At 29.9% G+C, this 21,531-nt stretch overlaps 2 protein-coding genes and 1 pseudogene across 2 annotated transcripts; 2 read left to right on the top strand and 1 right to left on the bottom strand.

Moving 5' to 3' along the window:
- Positions 1 to 1,932: 1,932 nt before the first annotated feature.
- Positions 1,933 to 2,769, bottom strand: LOC114167567 (ethylene-responsive transcription factor 13-like; annotated as a pseudogene).
- Positions 2,770 to 5,325: 2,556 nt separating this feature from the next.
- LOC114167369 (uncharacterized) lies at positions 5,326 to 6,099 on the top strand. The gene has a single exon (XM_028052442.2). It carries the CDS (start codon positions 5,383 to 5,385, stop codon positions 5,881 to 5,883), a length of 501 nt encoding a protein of 166 aa, XP_027908243.2. The 5' UTR covers positions 5,326 to 5,382; the 3' UTR covers positions 5,884 to 6,099.
- Positions 6,100 to 13,577: 7,478 nt separating this feature from the next.
- On the top strand, positions 13,578 to 21,414 carry HA7 (H[+]-ATPase 7). Its single transcript, XM_028052367.2, has 21 exons — positions 13,578 to 13,808; positions 13,886 to 14,005; positions 14,114 to 14,212; positions 14,878 to 15,015; positions 15,335 to 15,469; positions 16,034 to 16,213; positions 16,329 to 16,535; positions 16,629 to 16,748; positions 17,134 to 17,253; positions 17,483 to 17,605; positions 17,687 to 17,791; positions 17,876 to 18,020; positions 18,659 to 18,820; positions 18,901 to 19,139; positions 19,238 to 19,270; positions 19,365 to 19,446; positions 19,556 to 19,716; positions 19,795 to 19,995; positions 20,087 to 20,269; positions 20,449 to 20,627; positions 20,730 to 21,414. The coding sequence occupies exons 1-21, from the start codon at positions 13,755 to 13,757 to the stop codon at positions 20,824 to 20,826; spliced, it is 2,883 nt and encodes a 960-aa protein (XP_027908168.2). The 5' UTR covers positions 13,578 to 13,754; the 3' UTR covers positions 20,827 to 21,414.
- The last annotated feature ends 117 nt before the right edge of the window (positions 21,415 to 21,531 follow it).

Here is a 21,531-nt window from a genome sequence, read left to right as displayed (position 1 = left end):
TTGTAAATGTAAACATTGTTATAATTTATTTCATGGTAAATTTAAAAAATATTTAATGTTTCATGGAAATTCAAAAGCATGAGTTTAAAATTTTGTTTTAAAGGTTAAAACTTTATCAATTTTGAGACGGGTAAAAAATGTTTCTTTTAAAACTACCCAAAGCTTGATAGTCAGGGCTACCGGCCAAGGCCCATTAATAGGAGCCCACTACAGATAATGTCCAAAAATATACCAATTCTAATATTTATAGAAAAACTAATTCATATTTAATTTTTCCATTTATGTATTTATTTTCATTGACACTAACTTCTGAATAATTTGTATAGAGGATTAATATATTTTTTTCTAATTTTTATTAAAAAAAATTATTTTTTTTTAAATTAAATTATAAAATACATTGTCATGTACAGTAAACATTTATATATATATATATATATATATATATATATATATATATATATATATATATACTAAAATAAAATCACAAAATAATTGATTTGAAAATTTTTACTTTTTAAATACAGATTTAAACGAAATGCAAACTTAAATAAGTGCGGACTTAAGTAAATTTTTATTATATTATAAAAGTTAATGAAAAATATAATCTATGGATATTCATATAACTTTTATAAAGCGTAAAAACAAAATATGTTGTAATTTAATTTAAAAATTAAATAATTTATTTTATAATAATTTCAAGATAAAAAAAACATATGAAAATCATATATATATATATATATATATATATATATATATTATACTTTTGAATTTTAAAATATTTATGTAAAGATCCTTTGTATATCATTTTCAAAGCTTGTCCTACTCGTGACAAAAGATTCCACCCCTGAACTTCATCCAAAGACACTCAATAATTACAATAATACAAACTACCCAAACAAATAATTATACACTGTCTAGATAAGTCAAGGAAAAAAATTATATATATATATATATATATATATATATATATATATATATATATATATATATATATATATATATATATATATATGACATTGTGATAATCAAGGTATAAACATTCTTCAGTGATCCAAGTTAACCCATCTTAAATTTAATAGGAAAAAATTAAGTTAATTGAATATGAGTTTAAATTTGAGCTTTTTCAATGAAAAAAATAATAATTTAGGTTCAAGATTAAAAAAAGTACAGTATATTCCACCAGTCTTATTATATCAATCGTTTTGTGATAAAAAAAATTATAAAATCAAATTAGTGTAAATCGAATTAAAGTGTTAGACTACTATGTTCTTAAAATTATGTTTTCAATTCCTACAACATGTTATCGTGTAACAAATTATACGCTTGATTTAGTGACTATTTTTTTATAAGATTATTGTTATATTCAAGCTAAAACAGAATTAATAGCTTAAAAAACAATTGCATGTAAATTAAAATTCCAAACAATGAAAAGAGACGATGGATTATCCATAAATTTACTCAAATACAACAAAATCCAATAAAAATGAGGATGATTATTAAAGCTCACACATGAGCTAATTCTATTCGAGTCCAGATTCTCTACTAATTTTTTTGGTACTGCCATCCGCTAAACATTAAAAATACATTGTGTATTTTAAATATTTTTTTAATATATTTTAAAACATCAAAATTAATGGTAATTGTTGAGAATAGTCCAAATGTGAATCAAAGTTCCACATTTGATAGAAAAGACAAAGTTAAACACTACATAAGGATAAAGATCCATAATAATATTGCCTTAAGGTTTTTGTGTAAAACTAGTGTCAAATGTCTTGTATATATGTAATTGTATATGTGTAAGACTAATGTCATATAATCATATGGAACCACAATCTCTCAATAACCATAATCCATATATGATGAAAAATATATATAAACCCATAAGTAGTATCATAGCTGATTGATGTAATCTATGTATTATGACGCAATAGATAAACAACATAACAAAATTCCAAATTCATCCTATTCCTACTAATTATCATACTTAATTACACTAATTAAATCATAGATGAACATTAAAATCATATAAACTGGTTTCAAACACTTGCATTTGGCTTCTATTCTTAGCCAACTTATTCAACAACTCAACCATGTTTTTCCTCTTCTTAGAACCTTCTTCTGTCTCTGAAGTTAGAGAAAACGATGAATAAGATTTGAAAGCGTTTTGTTTCGAACCTTTCATTGTTCTAACCGGTTTCAGAGACACATGAGAATCAATAAGATGAGGAAAATTTAACTTAGCTTTGTTACCACGCATCTTAAACGCAGCTTTATCATAAGCCAAACCAGCTTCTTCTTCAGTTTCATAAGTCCCAAGCCAAATTCTCGCACCGTTCCTCTCTGGATCCCTTATCTCTGCGGCGAACTTCCCCCATGGCCGCCGCCTCACACCTCGGAAACGCTTCCACACCGGCGGCGCGTGACCCTCACGCTCCTTTTTCAACATGTTCTCTGCATCATGGACACCCTCCGAGGTAGTAGGGTTTTGGAGTGGTTTGTACATCGGAGAACACAAAACTTTGTGACTGTAAACGCTCATGAGAGTGTCGGAATAATCTGGTTCGAGAAGATAGTGTTGAATAGATTCCAAGGATGAGAAATCACATGATGATGTTGATGATGATGTTGTGGTGGCCATGTTTCCAAAGGTGGTGTTTTTTTTTATGTTGGTGTTGAAGAACTTTGTGGTTACTGAGAATAGTGTGGTGTGTATTTATACCACTGGGTTTTGGAGTTGTTTTTTTTTTTTTTTTTGTTGAAAGTTTGAACAACGTGGTGATAATTTTTTTTTTCTTTAATGATATGTTTTCATGTGTGAGAGATGTTTCTTTGAAGCTACAAGGAGTGTTTGAATTAGGTTTGAAACTTGAAGTGTCAGAATGATCCCCACGTGTGGTTTGTTCATATCATGTTATCTTCTTTTACTAATGGAAAATCTGAAAAAACTTTATGACTTTGACGCGAATATTTAGATAGTGTCACTAATATTATATCAAATTGGTGAAAACAAATCTTGTTTTCGGACATACACTAATTAAGTACCGATTATAAGTACAAATTGATATTTTAAGAGAATTTTCTCCGGTTAGATCAAAAGTTACTCATTTTTAGTCAGGATTTATTACCTTAATGATGCCTACAATAAATATATCACATAAATAAATAATTAATATATCACATAAATGATAGACATAAATTCAATTTATATAAGAAATATAGCACTATTTTAACCTAATACAATAGGTTTATAGATTTTTTTTCTCCTATAAGATGTTTAACTTTTTTATTTATAGGTGAAGCTTAAACTTATTTCCAACAAATATAGCATTTATAATTACCGCATAAAATGAGAGAAATAAATATTAAATTAAGGGTTAAATATTTTTTTTTTCTTTTTAACTTTTTTGTGAAAACTGTAATAAGTCTCGCTTCAAAATTTTAATCCAATTTAGTCTCTCAATTTTAAAACAATGTGAATTTAATTCTTTTAACCAAATTTTGTTAGATTTGAAATGTATGTCATGATAGTTTCTTATCTAAAATCGAAGAAAAAAATATGTCAAACGGAGTAAACAACTCAAATATTATCATGAAACGTGTTTAAAACGTCAAATAAACTTCACAAAATTTGGTTAAAATAATTAAATTTACACCGTTCCAAATTTGGAGGACTAAATTAAGCCAAAGTTTCGAAGATGAACTAATTCCAATTTTTCCTGAAGGTTAAGAGACAAAAAACATATTTAACCCTTAAATTAATTATATTGAATTTGTTATTAAATTTTTATCTTTCATTTTTTATAGATTAACTTGTTTTTTTGGGTGAATGGTAGTAATTTATTTTGTCCATAAAAAAAAGTTGTTTTGTGAGCATAAAATATTCCTTCTTAGCTTAAAAAACACTCTTATGCTTAAAATAACAAAAAGAAAGTAATAATATTTTAATGGGCATTAGTTGTAGTTGAAGGCAAGTAATTAATCATTTTTCATCATTCAAGCAAAAGGTAACACAATGTGAAAACTTCCCCAATGGATGTGCAATAAGAAAATCAAAACCTTCTTTCCTAATAATGGAAGTAGGAAGCAACTTAGGGTTTAACACAATGTGAAAACTTCCCCATTTGATATGACTCAAAAATTGTCGACCCTTGAATGAAATTTTCTGTTGCATAATAAAATAATTAATTACATATAAAGAGTACAAGGGACATTCTTTGTCACCTTAGTGATTAAAATCTTGCCCACCATTTTTGAACCATAACATAGTAGTCAATGTTTGACCAAGGGTCTTCTTTGTCTTCATATATCATTATTATGTGCATAGATAAGCTTTTCATACATCAATCATTACTTATTCAATGAATATACCTAACTTTGATTATTAGTTATAATGAAATGAAACATGTGTAAACATAACCTCTATTTTTTTTTTTTCTTACAAATATTTGTAGATTAAAGAGTGCCACTAAACATGTGTATAATTAAAATCAATATTAGTGTTAGGGTCACCAAAAAAAATTAAAGAACAAATTACATTTTTTGTAAAATATTGAAACTATAATTAGAATTACGTCATAATATAATTTGGTTGAACAATAATTTGGATTATTTATATTTTGTTTTATCTCCTACTCGATATTTATATTTTTCTTAGTGAGAAATGTAGAAAATATTTCACTGAAATTATTTTTGTGTCTTCACCATAGGAGGTGTTAATAGTTGACTAAAAAGAAAATTGTTCACTTACTGTTCATTATCTCACTCAGCTAAAATGATTTTCTGCAAAAACATGTACATTGATTCTAGAACAATTAGATTCCTTTTATTCAAATATTAAGTGAATTTTCATTGCTTTATAGTTATTTATTATGTGTGAATGAAAAAAATTGCAGTTGAAATTTGTTTACGTAAGCGCGTGACATATCAAATCAAAAGAAGAAAGAAAAAAGTCTTATTAATTTCTCCTTGTTTTTTTTTTTATTATTTGTAGTAGTATTTATCACAATCTTCCTCGTTTTTAATTTCGTTTCATTTTGAGTGATTTTGCTTTAATTGCACTCCATTTTATAAAATAAACTAAGATACTAAATTAGTGAAACAAAATTACAAAAAATATTTTAAAATTAAATAAAAATAATTACCAAGCATTATTATCATCGTTTATTTATGTATTATTCTACCACGTGATTGAATGTTTTTGGTGAGTAAAAAATGCCTCAAAAACCCATTCCCCACGTGCTTAAGAGGTAAAGGATGGTTCTAAGAAATTGTCCCAACAAAAATGGCAGAAAAAACAACCTTAGTCATATAAATATAACACATTCTACTCCTAAAACACACACACTTACACTTCATTTTCATGTTCCAAAAGACCAAAATCAAATGAATTTCAACACCACTCTTGAATCCCAAGATTATGCTCTTCTTCAATCCATTCAACGGTTCCTCCTCGACGATAACCAAGACTTAAATGCACTCACGGCGGTTTTGGCCGCACCCAGCGGTGTTTCACCTCGGGAGAGCGGCGGCGGAGGATCCACGTCCACCCTTTTCACCACCGCCGTCGATTTGGGACAGCCAACAACTACTTCTGCAGAGGCGCGTGATGAATATACGGCGGCGCGTGGGGAATACACGGAGGAGCGTGGTGGAAACGCGTCGTACCAGAGGTTCAAGGGAGTGAGACGAAGACCGTGGGGGAAGTTTGCGGCTGAGATAAGAGATCCGAAGAGGAACGGCGCGAGAGTTTGGCTTGGGACTTACGACTCGGCTGAGAGTGCGGCTTTGGCTTATGATCGAGCCGCGTTCGAAATGCGTGGCTCCAAAGCTAAGCTTAATTTTCCTCATTTAATTGGAAGTCATGAGCCAAGCCAGAAAGAGTAACGGCTAAGCTGGATTTAGTGAAGTGTTGCGCCAAAATTTAAAATGAGCTCAGATGAGTTAAATTGAAAAATGAGTCATATTTATGATTGATTTTAAAGAAAATTTATTATAAAATTTAATGATATATATGAAGAGAATATTTTATTATTTTCCTTCGTAATTTTCTAGGTTATTCTATGTATAATTTTTTCATAATAAGACTTTCTATTTTTCTTAGTATAAGTTTTTCATTTATTTTATAATTTGAATATCTTTTTAGGTGAAGTAATTTGGCATATGATTATGTGATTTGTCTGGATTTATTTTTTGAATTAAATTTTAATAGTGAATATGTGTGTTGATTACAACAAATTCATGAATTATGTGATTGTTTTTTGAAAATAATCTCAATTTTTTTTTAATGAAGACGGTGAAAGAATTATCAAACAGATCAGAATAAGAATTATGAATATAAGTTCTTCTGTCTTAAACAATTAAAAATTTAGTATTTTTATAAATTAAAATTAAAATTAACTTAGCATAATGTAAATCCAAAATATTAGATAAAATACATAATGAATTCATAACCTTTTCTTCTATAAGGGTTTTGGATTCTAAAAGTGTCTTGATATAAATTTTGTGGACAAAAATATAAGTTTTTGCTCGGTTTCATTTTATTTTAATAATTTATTTTTTGTTATTATGCCTATGATTATATCGTATGGACCATGGTTAGTTTAATACATAAAAGTGTAACGCCACGTTATTACCTATATATATTTAAATAATTTTTTCCTTTTCATTTTTCTTTTACCTATTTAAATATATCTCTTTTTTTTCTTTTTCTTTTCATTTTTTTCATTATTACCTAATTCCTTTTTTTACACGTTTTCTTTCTTTCTTTCTCTCTTTCTTTAATTGTTTATTTTTTTCTTTTCTAATACGCTCTTCCTCCACATTATTTTTCACAATAAAATGCATTATTGTGTTTTACCATGCTTACATTGTTTGGTGGTCATCAAATCATTGCCCCTAAAGCAAAACATATAGATCTACATATCTATGATATCATTATAAGGATTTGTTCAATTATATAGCTCGTGAATTTAGTGGTTTCTTCAATTTATGTAGTGGATTTTGGGTGAAAGAAGAAAAGTATAAATCTAGGTTTTGGAAATAAGGGACATGACTCGTGATAATGTCATCAAATGGAAATTATTTTTTAGAAATAGAAAATAAATTACCACAATTCTCTTGTAAATTTTGTATCAGCTAAATCTTGACAATAATTTGAATTTATTCTAGTTTGGGATATGAGTCAAAACTAAGAGATAGAATTCCACTAAAATATGAGAAACTTTAAATTGCAAATATCTTTATTAGGAAGAAGAGAGAAAAGGAAAACAATATGTAGGCGAATGAAGATGGATTGTGAATAATAAGGTACTAATGAATGAGAAGAGAAGAATAAAGTATCAATGGTAATGGTGATGATTTCCTAAGTTTCGTTTGAGACTATGATTGAAAAATATTGTTAATTTGTGAATTGTATGAATGTGGTAAATTCTAAAGAGAATTATCACATTGTTTGATGTTAGAGTATATATTGAATAAGAGTTTTGATTGTGAAGTTATCCTAACTCTACTAAACTCATAAACTCATTTTAAAAAAGGAGTTTAGGTAACGATAGTTGAAAGAAGGTTCTTATGGCATAATTTGGTGTGAACGAGCACTTTTCTCGCTAGGTTATAGTGAACTAACCTTGTCCTGAGGTGAAATTTTATACTAGAGTAAATTTGTGCTGGTCATGACATTACATTATAAGGTTACATGACATGTGTAAGACTTCACGTGTATTTGGCTCAATACATGTTATTTTGGAATTGAGTTTTGATCGAGTTAATGTCTTAATTAATGGTAAATTATGATTGAATGGTTTTATGTGCTGTGCTGGATGGTTGAGTTAGTGTGTGGTCGAGTTAATGTCTTAATTAATGGTAAATTATGATTGAATGGTTTTATGTGCTGTGCTGGATGGTTGAGTTAGTGTGTGGTTTGAGCTTGTTAAAATTTCACTACCTTACACTTTGTTTCTATAGTGTTGTGGTATCTATATGCAATAATTGTATATATATACATGAGCATAGGATATTACAAGTGAGAGAGACGAGCAACGCTGACACTATTAAGGGTTAAATAATAAATAGTTGGAGTTTAGGTATTTAAATTTTGTATCGTATAAATCTTCCTGATTTATAAAATTATATATATATATATATATATATATATATATATATATATATATATATATATATATATATATTCTCAAAAAGGAGTATTAATACATATTACATACTTATAAGTCTAATTATGCTTGACATTTAATTTGTAATACTTTAATTAGTAGATGATCCTATTTAATGAGGTTATTGCTTCGAAAAGTTTTCAAAATACATATTTTGGAAGTCTCTTCTCAAAGGATAAAGTAATCATTTTGAAAATTTATGGGGGTGCAGAAAGTAAAATCCAAATAACTTTTGGGCCAGCTCATTTTACATAGTTCAATTGGATTTATAGCCACTGGGGGTATTTCTTCCTACACCCCACCCCATGGTTTTTTCCCACCTCCACGGGAGTGTGTAAAAGACAAAAATGTGCTTAGTTTATGTGAAAATTGATTTTTGAATTGTGTAATTTGAAAGACACTCCAATTTGATGATCTATAAGTTTTCTTTACAAAATTACAATCTAATATTTTAGTCAAAAGTCAAAGAATCGTTAGACTAAGTGACAATATTAATATAAAACTAAAGTAGTCTATTCACATTTTAGGAATTTATTTTGAATATTTTAATTTTAAATGTTAATGTAATAGTATTTTACTTTTTTTAAGAGATCAAAAATTGTTTTACTAAAAGAACAAGGAAAGGACTAAAATTTTAATTGAGGTTAAGAATTAAACAAAAGAAAAAAAATTGAAATAAGTATTTAAATTAAACAAAAATCAACTTAAAATTAAATGTTTACACCAAGAATAGATATTTTCATTTTAACTCATCCAACATGAAAAAATATAACATCTTACCATTTTGTCCTTATGATAACTTTAGTTTAATAGAGGATGGGGATGCAACTACTTTGCTAAGGAGGTTCTTAAACTTTTTTAATAAATGATTAGTTCTTATTAAAGCTTAAAATATTACACTAATACTTGAAAAACTATTTTTAATGCAACAATTTTAGAGAAATCACTTTCCCCATTTTAATAGAATGAGGTGAGAATAAAATTAATGTTATGGATAGTTTCATAGTTTATTGTGATGTACTTATCAAAATATACTATTTCTTGTTTTTTACTTGCATCACCAAATCCAATTAAAAAAAAAGAAGATGATTCAAGAATATTATCTCTCAAAAAAAATCAAATTTGTAAATTTAATGACAATTTAATCATGGATTTGTCATTTTCTTGACTAATTTAGCTTACAAATTTGGTCAAAAACACTCTAAATTATACACTTGTAAAATATCAAGATTAGATGAACATAAGATACTTTTGAGGATGGAATTATGAAGTTATAAGCATAACAATGGTCTTTGATGAGTTCTAGGTTTATTTTGGAACCATCTCTTAAAGTGTTCTTATAATGAGACTATTATATTAATATATAATGTTTAAAGGGTTAAATATATTTTTGGTCCCTCAAGTTTCAGTAAATTTTGGAATTAATCCCTCTTCAAAACTTTATATCAATTTAGTCTTTCATCTTTAGAAATGTGTGGATTTAATCCTTCTTACCAAATTTTGTTAAATTTATTTGATATTTTAAACGCATTTTATGATAATATTTGAGTTAACATTGAAATAAAAATGTGTCCAACGCTATAAACAATTCAAATACTATCATGAATGCACTTGAAAGGTCAGATAAACTTAACAAAATTTGGTTAAAATGACTAAATTCACATGTTTCTAAAGGTGAAGGACTAAATTGATCAAAATTTGTGAACATGTACTAATTTCAAATTTCACTGAAACTTAAGGGACTAAAAACATATTTAACCTATATTTAAAATAGCACAACTATTGACACAACACAATTTTTAATTAGTTCAAAAGTGATTTTTTTTGTCATGTTTTTTTTCCGTTTTTTGTGAGTTTGTGGTTGGACAAAGATCAAAATGACAAAGAAATTCTTGTTATAGTGTTGTCAATTTTTTTGCAAGTTTCTTGTTGAAAACAAACATTAGTATATTAGAGCAACAAAGAATAATGGATAAATTATTAGGTGGGACAAAAAAGATATGATTGCATTATTAATTAGGGTTATGTTGATGGTATCATTCGTGAGTTTCTATATTGAATTCAAGAACAACCAAAACCAGACACCACTTAGAATTTTCTTCAATTTATTTTACTCTTTTTCTGAAGCTTGAACACATTAACAATGGAACATCTTGGGATGGTCGAAACAATGTTTGAAACTTCATCTTCCCAATTTGGAGACCTAAGCACTTGGATTTTGTCACATTCAATGATAGATACCATGATGAATATACTTGTATCTTATTTATTTCAGAATAATAAAATAAAAATGTTAATTAATTAGTAATATTATTCTCAAATGGCATGAGAACTCAACATTGTCACATTCTACTTTTATGGAACAAGAGCATTGTTAGAAAGTAAAATGCTTATATATTTTTAACTATAGAAATTTGAAATAAATTTGATTTTGACCATTCAAATAAAAATTATATTTCAGTTTTTAAATTTATAAATTTATTGTCTAGAGAATAAAAGTAGTTTCAAATAGTTTCCTAATTTAGTGTTTAGGGGTTGAAATTGTCTTCTTCTTTTTTCCTAAATTTGAGAGACAGATATTTGAAAAAAAAAGTTGAAGAACCACATTCATTCCAAATTTTAAGAACTGAAAATTAAATTAAAATTTTACAAATGATATATGATATAATATCTCAAAATTCTCCGAATCCCTCTTATGCTATTGTGAATAGGAAAGGTGTGAAGAGTCAAAACTCCTTTCAATTTAAACTCTTTGGTTGGATTTTCATTAACAACTATTGAAATTCCCTAATTCATGATACCATTTTTTCATCATTTTTTTACTAGCATCTTTTTCGGCATATAATAAAAAAAAAGTTAAATATGTTTTTAGTCCGTGAACTTTGACCCCAAATTAAAATTTTTCTATGTTCAAAATTTCGATACATTTTTATCTTAAAAATTTCGAACGCGTTTCATGTTAGTATTGGAGTTGTTTACACTGTTTGACACATTTCCGATTCAATATCTGTCCGGAGATGCGTTCGACATCTAAAAAAAATTAATGTAATTGAGTTAAAAGGATTATATTCATTCATTTTTAAAGTTTAGGGATCAAAATATATTGAATTTTCACACATAAATAAAATCTAATTTTAAATCAAAATTCAGGAAAAAAAAACATATTTAACTTTAAAGAAATTTATATTCATATGATCATGTGATATTTTATCATTTACCTTTATAAATCATGCACCCTTTTCTCTTTTTCATGGTATCGTCTACCACTTCATTTGCTATGCACTCTGCATCAAAATTCTCCCACATAAAGAAATTCACCCTTAATATATATATATATATATATATATATATATATATATATATATATATATATATATATATATATATATATATATATATATATATATATATATATATATTCCTAAATATTGCCTATCTTAGTCTTAATTTTTTTAATACTATTATTTACATTTACGTAGAATCAACGTTATCTATCTGTTATTTTAGATAAGTTCGAACAAATCTGGGTTCATTACAGACTTAACCTCACCCACTTACAGAATTCTGCAGTAAGCATATTCTTTTCACATTCTCATTACTTTATACACTGACAAAATTACAAAAATGTAATATTTTATTAATCATAAAAAAGTAAACTTAAATAAGCTTTTAGTACGTAGGATGGTTCATATATTTTTAGTCCTGTAAAAATATTTATTGTTTTAAATTCTTGACATTACTAACTAATTGTCCGCGAGTATGTAATTATTTGACATCTCATTTATATAAGTTAAAAATAAAGTTGACATAATATATATTTTCAAAAATAAGCTAAAATATGAATTATTTCATCGTTCCCTAATCATTCTCTAATCTCTTAAATAGATGACATGGATAATTATAACTATTAAAAAATTCATATGTTTTTGTTGATTTTGTTTTGAATTTTTTTTTTAAAAATATTTACAAATTTTGTTTTTGCAAGAAATTTCTATCAACTTTTTTGACAAAATATTCTGTATAAAATACTTTTCATAAAAAATATTTATAAATTTTATCATTTTTTAAAAAATAACTGTTCAAGAAGGAATTACTGGTAATTAAAATTTTTCAAAAATAATAATAATAAATATTTTTTTTTATAAATTATTTTGTAAGAAAAATCACATATAATATAAAAAATTACGGTAGTGTTTGATAGTATAAAATTATAACTTAACTGTAAAATTCATTTCTTATATAAAATTGTTGACTCTGCCATACTCATCAAAGATATATTTATATATTTTGATCTCTCTTGTGACATTCTGACACAACATAATAGAAGAAGATGATGCAAGAAAACATGATTAAAAGCTGTGAATGTGTTGCAATGGTATTTTTCTTAATATAGAAAGATGTGAGTGACAAAGTACAGAAGCGAGAAGAAAATGTACGGTCGAATATTCGTTATTATTTTACATTGCATTTGATTTGCATGGCCAAATGGCAATAATATGAACTTTTGTATTGAAAAAGTAAAGAAATGAAGATAGCGGCAAAAATGGCAGATGTTTGAGTGCAATAACTCCATAGCTTTGTTTAATACATCCATTTTCCATTGTAGAAGAAGCTGGCCGGCGGAGTTACACATGCATATGCCACTTTTTGTTGTTTTCTACACCTTTTCTAGTTTTTGTCATTCTTGTTATTCTAAGCACATCTTCTTCATTCTTTCACATTCCTCTCTCTCTCTCTATTTATATGTTTACATATATATACATGTCATTCCTAAGGTCATCTTTCATTTGAGCTTGAAAGAGTGTTCTGAGGATTTGGAGAGATTATCAAACCTCTTTGAGAGGTGGATTTCTGGTAATGCTCACAACTTTAGTGGGGCTAAGAGAATCAAAAATTTAGTTTTCTTGGGGGTAGAATGATATAGAACTCACCATGTGAACTAGGAAAGTTGTAATTCTGCAATTATTTCTGGTAGGTTTTTCTAAAGAAACACACGAGGAGATTCGATATCAATGAGGTGTGAAGAAGTTTATATAAAAGACCAAGATACCACTTCTAACCATAAAATTTAAGGTTTTAGGTTGAAAATGGTGTCCTGATCTCTTATACGAGTATGTTTACAACTCATTGGTACTAGATATTCTGATGTAAGCTTATATAAAAGACTAAGATACCAGTTTCAACCAAAAACTTTAAGAGGTTCTGGGTTGAATACGGTGTCTTGATCTTTTATATAGATATATTTACAATACCAAATTTTCTAGTATAAACTTATATTAAAGACTACAATATCACTTTCAACCAAAAGCTTTAAGGTTTTAGGTTGAAAGTAGTATTCTGGTCTCTTATATAAATATCTCATTGGTATCAAATCTTCTAGTGTCTTCCTCGAAAAACCTCACAGTTTTAGATTTATGTTATTGTCTCAACTGCAATATGTTTTGGAGTATTGGCAATATTTTTTATTATGTTTTGCTGATATGGTTCATCAATATCTACATTTTAAAGGGTTCTAACTGTGACTCAGAGCTCAAAAGTGCATATATTGTGTTGTTGGAAGAGAGTAGAAGATAAAGCAGCTTCAAAATGGGAGAGGGATCCGTTGAACTTGAGGCTATCATAAAGGAAGCTGTTGATCTGGTATGTGAAAACATATCTTAGTTTCTTAAATGCAAATTATGAGTTAATTTGATGAACTTGAAATTTGGGTTATGCAGGAGAACATTCCTCTTGAAGAGGTTTTTGATAATCTCAAATGCACAAGAGAAGGTTTAAGCTCTCAGCAAGTGCAAGAGAGGCTAGACTTGTTTGGATACAATAAGCTTGAAGAAAAGAAGGTGAAAAAACCAAACTTCAATGCCTTTTTAGTTTCTTATTTCCTTTTCAAATTGTTTATCAGGTTTCTCATGAATATTTTCTGAATATACCTTTTAATGATTGAACAGGAAAGTAAGATACTGAAGTTTTTAGGGTTTATGTGGAATCCTCTGTCATGGGTTATGGAAGCTGCTGCTATCATGGCCATAGGCATGGCACATGGAGGGGTAAGTCTTCATCTTTGCTTTTGAGTTTAAGCTATTCTCCATGATTTTGCTAAGTTTAATTTAATTAATGAAAAAAAGAAAAAACTACAATCTGACAGCTATGATCAATTTGGTCTTTCATGTTATAATAAATAAATAAAGTTCATGATTATTTGACACAATGAGTTTGATTCATAGCATTGACATCACTATTCCATTTGATTCTTAACATTACTAAATCAATCAACACAATCCTCATATTGAAATCATTAGTCAATTCAATCTCTGACATGAGGGACAAATTTGGCTATGAAGTTGGGAGCAGTTTGACTAATGGTTACAAAAATTAGGAATTGAATAGGCAAACCCTAATGTTAAAGGCTAAAATGATTAATAGTTCCCAATTTCATGATTTTTTTTTTTATTTCAGACTAAAATATCAATTATTAAAATTTTAAGAAGAGATTTGATGTTTTACAACTTTCATGGTGAATTTTATTCCATTCCTTTTGCTACTTTTAATTTGAAAGTTATAGATACTAATAATTCATGCAAGATTAGATTTTTGGTGGTAACTAGTTACTGTCATAGGTTTGAATGTAAAAGTCATATATCATTATCAATTAGTCAGTGTTTACTACATTATCCACTACATTTGATATAACAATAACTCCTTAATTCTGCAGCATGAAAGAGCAGATTATCAAGATTTTATTGGCATAGTTCTTTTGCTACTTATAAACTCCACCATTAGTTTCATAGAAGAAAACAATGCTGGCAATGCAGCAGCTGCTCTTATGGCCAGATTAGCCCCAAAAGCAAAGGTAATTTCCCTCCTCAACTGATTTAACTGTAGCTTCCTACATTATAAGTGTTCAAATTTTCTGCTGAGTTTTACGGTGTTGCACTGATGTCGATATATTAAAATTCTTTTGAATATATTTTAAAACATTAAAATCAATATCTGTCAAAATATTTTAAAGCGCAGCAAAGGAACAACACATAAAAATAAAAATCTAGTAGAAAATCCAAATTCTACATCATATTTGCATGTTCTTTTGTTTTCCTTTTCAGGTTGCTCTACCAATGTCTTTGTTATACTGGTTTGTTTACATTTCCTTTGACATCCAATTACATTTACAGGTACTTCGTGATGGAAAATGGAGTGAAGAAGAAGCTTCAGTGTTGGTTCCTGGAGACATAATAAGCATCAAGCTTGGTGACATCATTCCTGCTGATGCACGTCTCCTTGAAGGTGATCCTTTGAAGATTGATCAGGTAAAATTGGCTGTTAATGGCTGAGGTTGATGCATATCAGCCATCTTAAACTAAAATAAGATGTGAACTAAATAGGAAACTTCTGAAATGGTTCCAATATTTTCTCAAGAGAAGGGGAATATTTTTCTATATTAGTATGAAATTAATCATTTCACACATAGATAGATGGAGAAAGTTAGTAAGAGGGATCTCATGCTCTCTGAAAAACTACTGGTCTGAACCAAATGGCTTCGTGTGGTGATCTATGTAGAGTTTCAGATTCTCTGGTAGGTTTTCTAGTACTATCAATCTGCTCAGCGTTAAAAATACAGTGATGTTGGTATATTAAAATTCTTTTTAATATATTTTAAAACATCAAAATCATTGTCTATTAATAGCACAATAGAAGAAAAAAAAAATAGAAAATCCAAATTTGTCTGTATAACTGATCTTAAGCTAATGGTAAAAGGCTCTTGTTGCTGATGCATGCAAAGATGAAATGTGACATTAACTTCATCATCATTCTATTGCATTACATGCATTCCCCTCTTGCATTCAATTATAATATGTTCATGTGTTTTTCAGTCTGCTCTTACTGGGGAGTCACTTCCTGTCAGCAAACACCCTGGAGAAGGAGTATATTCTGGTTCAACCTGCAAGCAAGGAGAAATTGAGGCAGTAGTTATTGCAACTGGAGTTCACACCTTTTTTGGGAAGGCAGCTCATCTTGTGGAGAACACAACACATGTTGGACATTTCCAGAAGGTTCTCACATATAGAATTTGTAGTGCTCTTAATGTTAATGTAGTCTCAAGTAAAGTCATATCCGTGTGAAATATTTGTCAAGATAATGCTCAGTGACATCACATAATTGTTACAGGTTCTAACATCTATTGGGAACTTCTGCATCTGTTCAATTGCTGTTGGTATGGTCATTGAAATCATTGTGATATATGCAATCCATCAAAAGGGATACAGAAATGGTATTGATAACCTTCTGGTGCTATTAATTGGTGGCATTCCTATTGCAATGCCAACAGTGCTTTCTGTTACAATGGCTATTGGTTCACACAGGTTGTCTCAGCAGGTTTGTGATCCAAACATTTCAATGGCTTTTATAAGACCATTAATCTGTTTGTTGTTGAGCTAATAATAACTATCATGGGTTTATCCTTTGCAGGGTGCCATAACAAAGAGAATGACTGCCATTGAAGAGATGGCTGGAATGGATGTGTTATGCAGTGACAAGACAGGCACATTAACTCTTAACAAGCTTTCAGTGGACAAGAATATCATTGAGGTCTTAATTTTTTCTTCTTAGTTCCTACCATAAAACTGAACATAGAAAACGGTTTGGTATAATTTCATATGGGTCAAATGTCAGGAAACATGTAGATCAGAATGTCCAAGGTCATGTTAATATATCAGAATGTTAAACAAGACATTGGAGATTCCTTGAAGCAGTGCTAATAGTTAGACTACTCAACTTCTTAAAGAAACATATTATGGGAAAGTAATTAGCAATGCTAATAATCGACATCAACTTACAATTTATGACAAAGCACTGAAAGAATCCTTTCATATATTGAACCTTTAAAGTTTGCATACATGAATAGAAATTAATGAATCTGAGTGATGGTGTTATGCTAACTTTCTTTTTCCAAACAACTATCAATATCTGGTAGGTTTTTGTTAAAGACGTTGACAGTGATATGGTTGTACTTATGGCTGCAAGAGCATCAAGGCTAGAGAACCAGGATGCAATTGATGGTGCTATAGTTTCAATGTTAGCAGACCCAAAGGAGGTACAAGTTCAAAGATACTTTACTAGATTAACAAGACTAAAGCCTTTTTACCATTGCATTTTGCTGCGCATTCCAAAATTCTATAAATTTGCAGATGTTTGCTTAATTAATATCCATTATTAACAGACAAATTTTCACTATTCTAATTGTAGCATTCAGAAAAGCAAGTTTCCACCATCTTCTGTAGTTGAAATTTTGTTAGTTTACTAATGGTCCTTTACTTTGCAAGGCAAGAGCTGGAATAAAAGAAGTTCACTTCCTTCCATTCAATCCAACTGATAAAAGAACTGCATTAACATACCTTGATGCTGCTGGTAAGATGCACAGGGTTAGCAAAGGAGCACCAGAGCAGGTAGTACATAATCCAAGTCTTAAGAATCATAGTACCAACAAGAGTAACATTGTTTGATCATTATTTAACTATACTTTGTAGATTCTCAATCTTGCACATAACAAATCAGAAATACAACAAAAGGTTCATGCAATTATTGACAAGTTTGCAGAACGTGGACTTCGTTCTCTTGCAGTTGCCCGCCAGGTTTAGGCCCTAAGAATTCATCATCATCTCGTTGGTATACTGTGTGTGCATTGTTTATAAAAATTGAACTTTTCTCCAATTTAGGAAGTGCCTGAGGGAACTAAAGACAGTCCAGGAGGACCATGGGAGTTTGTTGGCCTTCTTCCTCTTTTCGATCCACCTCGCCATGATAGTGCAGAAACAATTAGAAGAGCTCTTGATCTTGGCGTGAGTGTCAAAATGATCACTGGTATGTATAACTATTACTTTATGTTCATTTAAGAGTGCAAATATCTTGATTGCGCTTACAATATGAACGTTTAAGGTATGTGAACAAACAAATTCTAGACATAAAACTATTTATGATCATAAATGAAATCTTCTATTTGGAAAACTAATTAAGGGGCTATCACTGTTTAGTATTCTTCTTACTGTTAGCTTTTCTTTAAAGAAATTGTCTTCATGCATAGAACGACTAAACAGTCTTAATTGTTACCTTGATTTCTTCTATGCTTTAATTGCTATTGTTTAGACTGCTCTTACTGAACAATGTGTCCTAGACAGTGGAGAAGTGAAGAAAGTGCATTAAAACAAATCAAATTAAAATTGCATGGCTTAACATGACATCTAGCTACATTTCCAACACCCTGAACTTTTCAAAGTCTACAGTAAAGCCTATCTCATTGGGTACCATAGTGAACATAGAAAAATTTCTGCGATAGTTTCGGTCTACTAGTGAGAGATTCTTTCTTTCACTGTTTTAATTCTATAGTTATGCAAATATTTTCAAAAATGTTGTTTTTCTTAAAACCAAAGTATATTAGGCAAAGTTAAATCATCTTTTTACACTGATGGATACTCATGTTATGCTACAAAAAAACCTTTCAGGTGATCAACTTGCAATAGGTAAGGAAACAGGAAGACGTCTCGGGATGGGGACTAACATGTATCCTTCTTCATCGCTACTTGGTGAAAACAAAGATGGATTGGGTGCTGTCGCTGTTGATGATCTCATTGAGAATGCTGATGGTTTTGCTGGAGTCTTTCCTGGTAAGCCAAGAAAGCAGTGATCAAAAGGAAGCTGCATTTTAATGTTATGTTCAATTTTTGATAATGTGTGTTTCCCTCAGAGCACAAGTATGAGATTGTGAAGAGGTTACAAGCTAGAAAACACATTTGTGGAATGACTGGTGATGGGGTGAACGATGCACCTGCCTTAAAGATAGCAGACATAGGTATTGCTGTAGCAGATGCTACAGATGCTGCCAGAAGCGCATCTGACATAGTCCTAACAGAACCTGGGTTGAGTGTGATCATAAGTGCAGTTTTAACTAGCCGTGCAATTTTCCAGAGAATGAAAAATTACACAGTAATCCCACAACTATCTACATATATGTAAAAGAAAATAATTCTAACTTTTCTGTTTGACAACAAATCATGATTACTTCTATTCCTTTTCCTTTGCAGATATATGCTATATCTATCACTATTCGTATTGTGGTAAGCTTTTTGTACATGAAGAATATATTCAGAATGAACCTGATCACCAACCTTCTTCTCATTTTCAGTTTTTTTTTTTTTTTTTTCATTTCAGCTTGGTTTCATGTTACTGAACAGCTTTTGGAAATTTGACTTTCCTCCCTTTATGGTTCTTGTCATTGCCATTCTCAATGATGGTAATATTAACTTCTTTCTAGTATCTTAATCTAAAGTTTCATTATAGTTTGGTGGTTATTACATGAAATATTTTCTTTCTTGTCCACTTACTTGTTAGCATCCTTGTAGGTACCATCATGACAATATCTAAAGATAGGGTTAAGCCCTCTCCAATTCCTGATAGTTGGAAGCTTAGTGAAATTTTTGCAACTGGGATTGTTCTTGGCAGCTATCTGGCTCTAATGACTGTGATCTTCTTCTATATAGTTGTTGAAACAGACTTCTTTCCTGTAAGTATCTTCTTACCAGTTGTTCACTACTTCGTTTTGATTTCACTCAATGCTATGACATGAAGTATTTTTCCCCAGAACCATTTTGGCGTGAAACACTTTCATTATAATCCAAATGCTGAGGACAGTGATCCAACCAAAAGAATGTTGGGGTCTGCTGTCTATCTTCAAGTTAGTACCATTAGTCAAGCCTTAATTTTCGTGACAAGGTCAAGGGGTTGGTCCTACACAGAAAGACCTGGTCTTTTGCTTGTCACTGCCTTCATCATTGCTCAAGCGGTACATGGTTTTCTCAACCTTCCTGAATTACTTATTCAAACCTCTAACACAATTTGAACTTGCTTATATGATTTTGCTATAATTTTGACAGATTGCTACTGTTATATCTGCCACTCTCACTTGGAGTGTTGCTGGGATCAGAAGTATCGGTTGGGGCTGGACAGGAGCCATTTGGCTATACAATACTGTCACTTATTTACTTCTAGATCCTTTGAAGTTTGCAGTTCGTTATGCATTAAGTGGAAGGGCATGGAATCTGGTGGTAAACCAAAGGGTTAGTACTATGACTGAACCTCATAAATTGAGCAAAAAATTGCGGAGAATGAATAATAAGAAATAGGTTGAGAACATAAAATAGGCCAGATGATTTATCATATATTTATAGTCTCTAAAACTCAGAATGACTAGAGCACTTACATAGTTATGTGACATCTTGCTGATGCAAATTAACAGACCGCATTCATCAACAAAAACGACTTTGGTAGAGAAGCTCGTGAGGCTGCATGGGCTACTGAGCAGAGAACCTTACATGGCCTCCACTCTGCTGAGTCAAAAGGGTTTACAGATAAGCACACCTTCAGAGAAATTAATACACTGGCAGAAGAGGCAAGGAGGAGAGCAGAGATAGCAAGGTCACAGTCTTTGTTCATCTTCAAACTGTTTTTCAATCTTAATTTTACCTTTAAATGGTTTTTCTTTCCCCCCTTACTAATATTTTCTTCCTTGTGATGCAGGCTGAGAGAGCTTCACACTCTGAAAGGTAGAGTGGAATCATTTGCCAAGCTAAGGGGTTTAGACATAGATGCCATGAACGGACACTACACTGTCTAAGACTTTATGACTGCTATCTGTCATGATTCTCACATATCATGTGGCTCTTGTATTATGGCTTTGTCTCGTGTCAGACTACAGGTTTTACTTCAACAATGTATCTGCTGAATTGTCATGTACTTTTCATTCAAACCATTGGTTGTTGTTTGCTCTTTTCTTTTGTCTTTCTTCTTTGGGATAATTGTATCTATTGTTATAATAATGTTATTCACACATATCACTCTTTGGAAAGTAAAATATTTCATTTGTAAATTTTTCTTAGTTTTGCAAGAAAACATGAATGGCAATAGTTCTAAACAATATATTAAAGTAATGTACAAATAAATGGGTGTCATTTTCTTCTACCAGAGCTGTAAAATGGTAAAAAATTCTGTTTCATCGCATGATATCAACTCAAATTAAGAGATTTTACAGCTAACCCAGAATTTCTTGGCATGTGGTTAATATATGTTATATACAATTGTTTGTGATAGGAACTAATATTACTGTGGTTTAATAGAGAAAACATTCGGAAGGCAGTGCTCTGATAATAACAAAGGTAATGTTCAGAAAATAAGAAATTGAGAATGAAACAACAAATAAGAGAAGGAAAACTTCTCTTTGTGGCAACAGCTACCCACAACTACCCAAATGATCATCAAACCCTTTTCCCTTGATCCCATGCAGACTCCAACCATATCACATGCTTCCCACACTTGTTGCCAT

Source organism: Vigna unguiculata, chromosome 10 (genome assembly GCF_037176805.1).
Source record: "Vigna unguiculata cultivar grain cowpea cultivar isolate G323 ecotype 2 chromosome 10, ASM3717680v1, whole genome shotgun sequence".
Lineage (NCBI taxonomy): Eukaryota > Viridiplantae > Streptophyta > Magnoliopsida > Fabales > Fabaceae > Vigna > Vigna unguiculata.
Note: the sequence above shows the minus strand (reverse complement) of the source record. Positions and strands in the feature narration are given on the sequence as shown.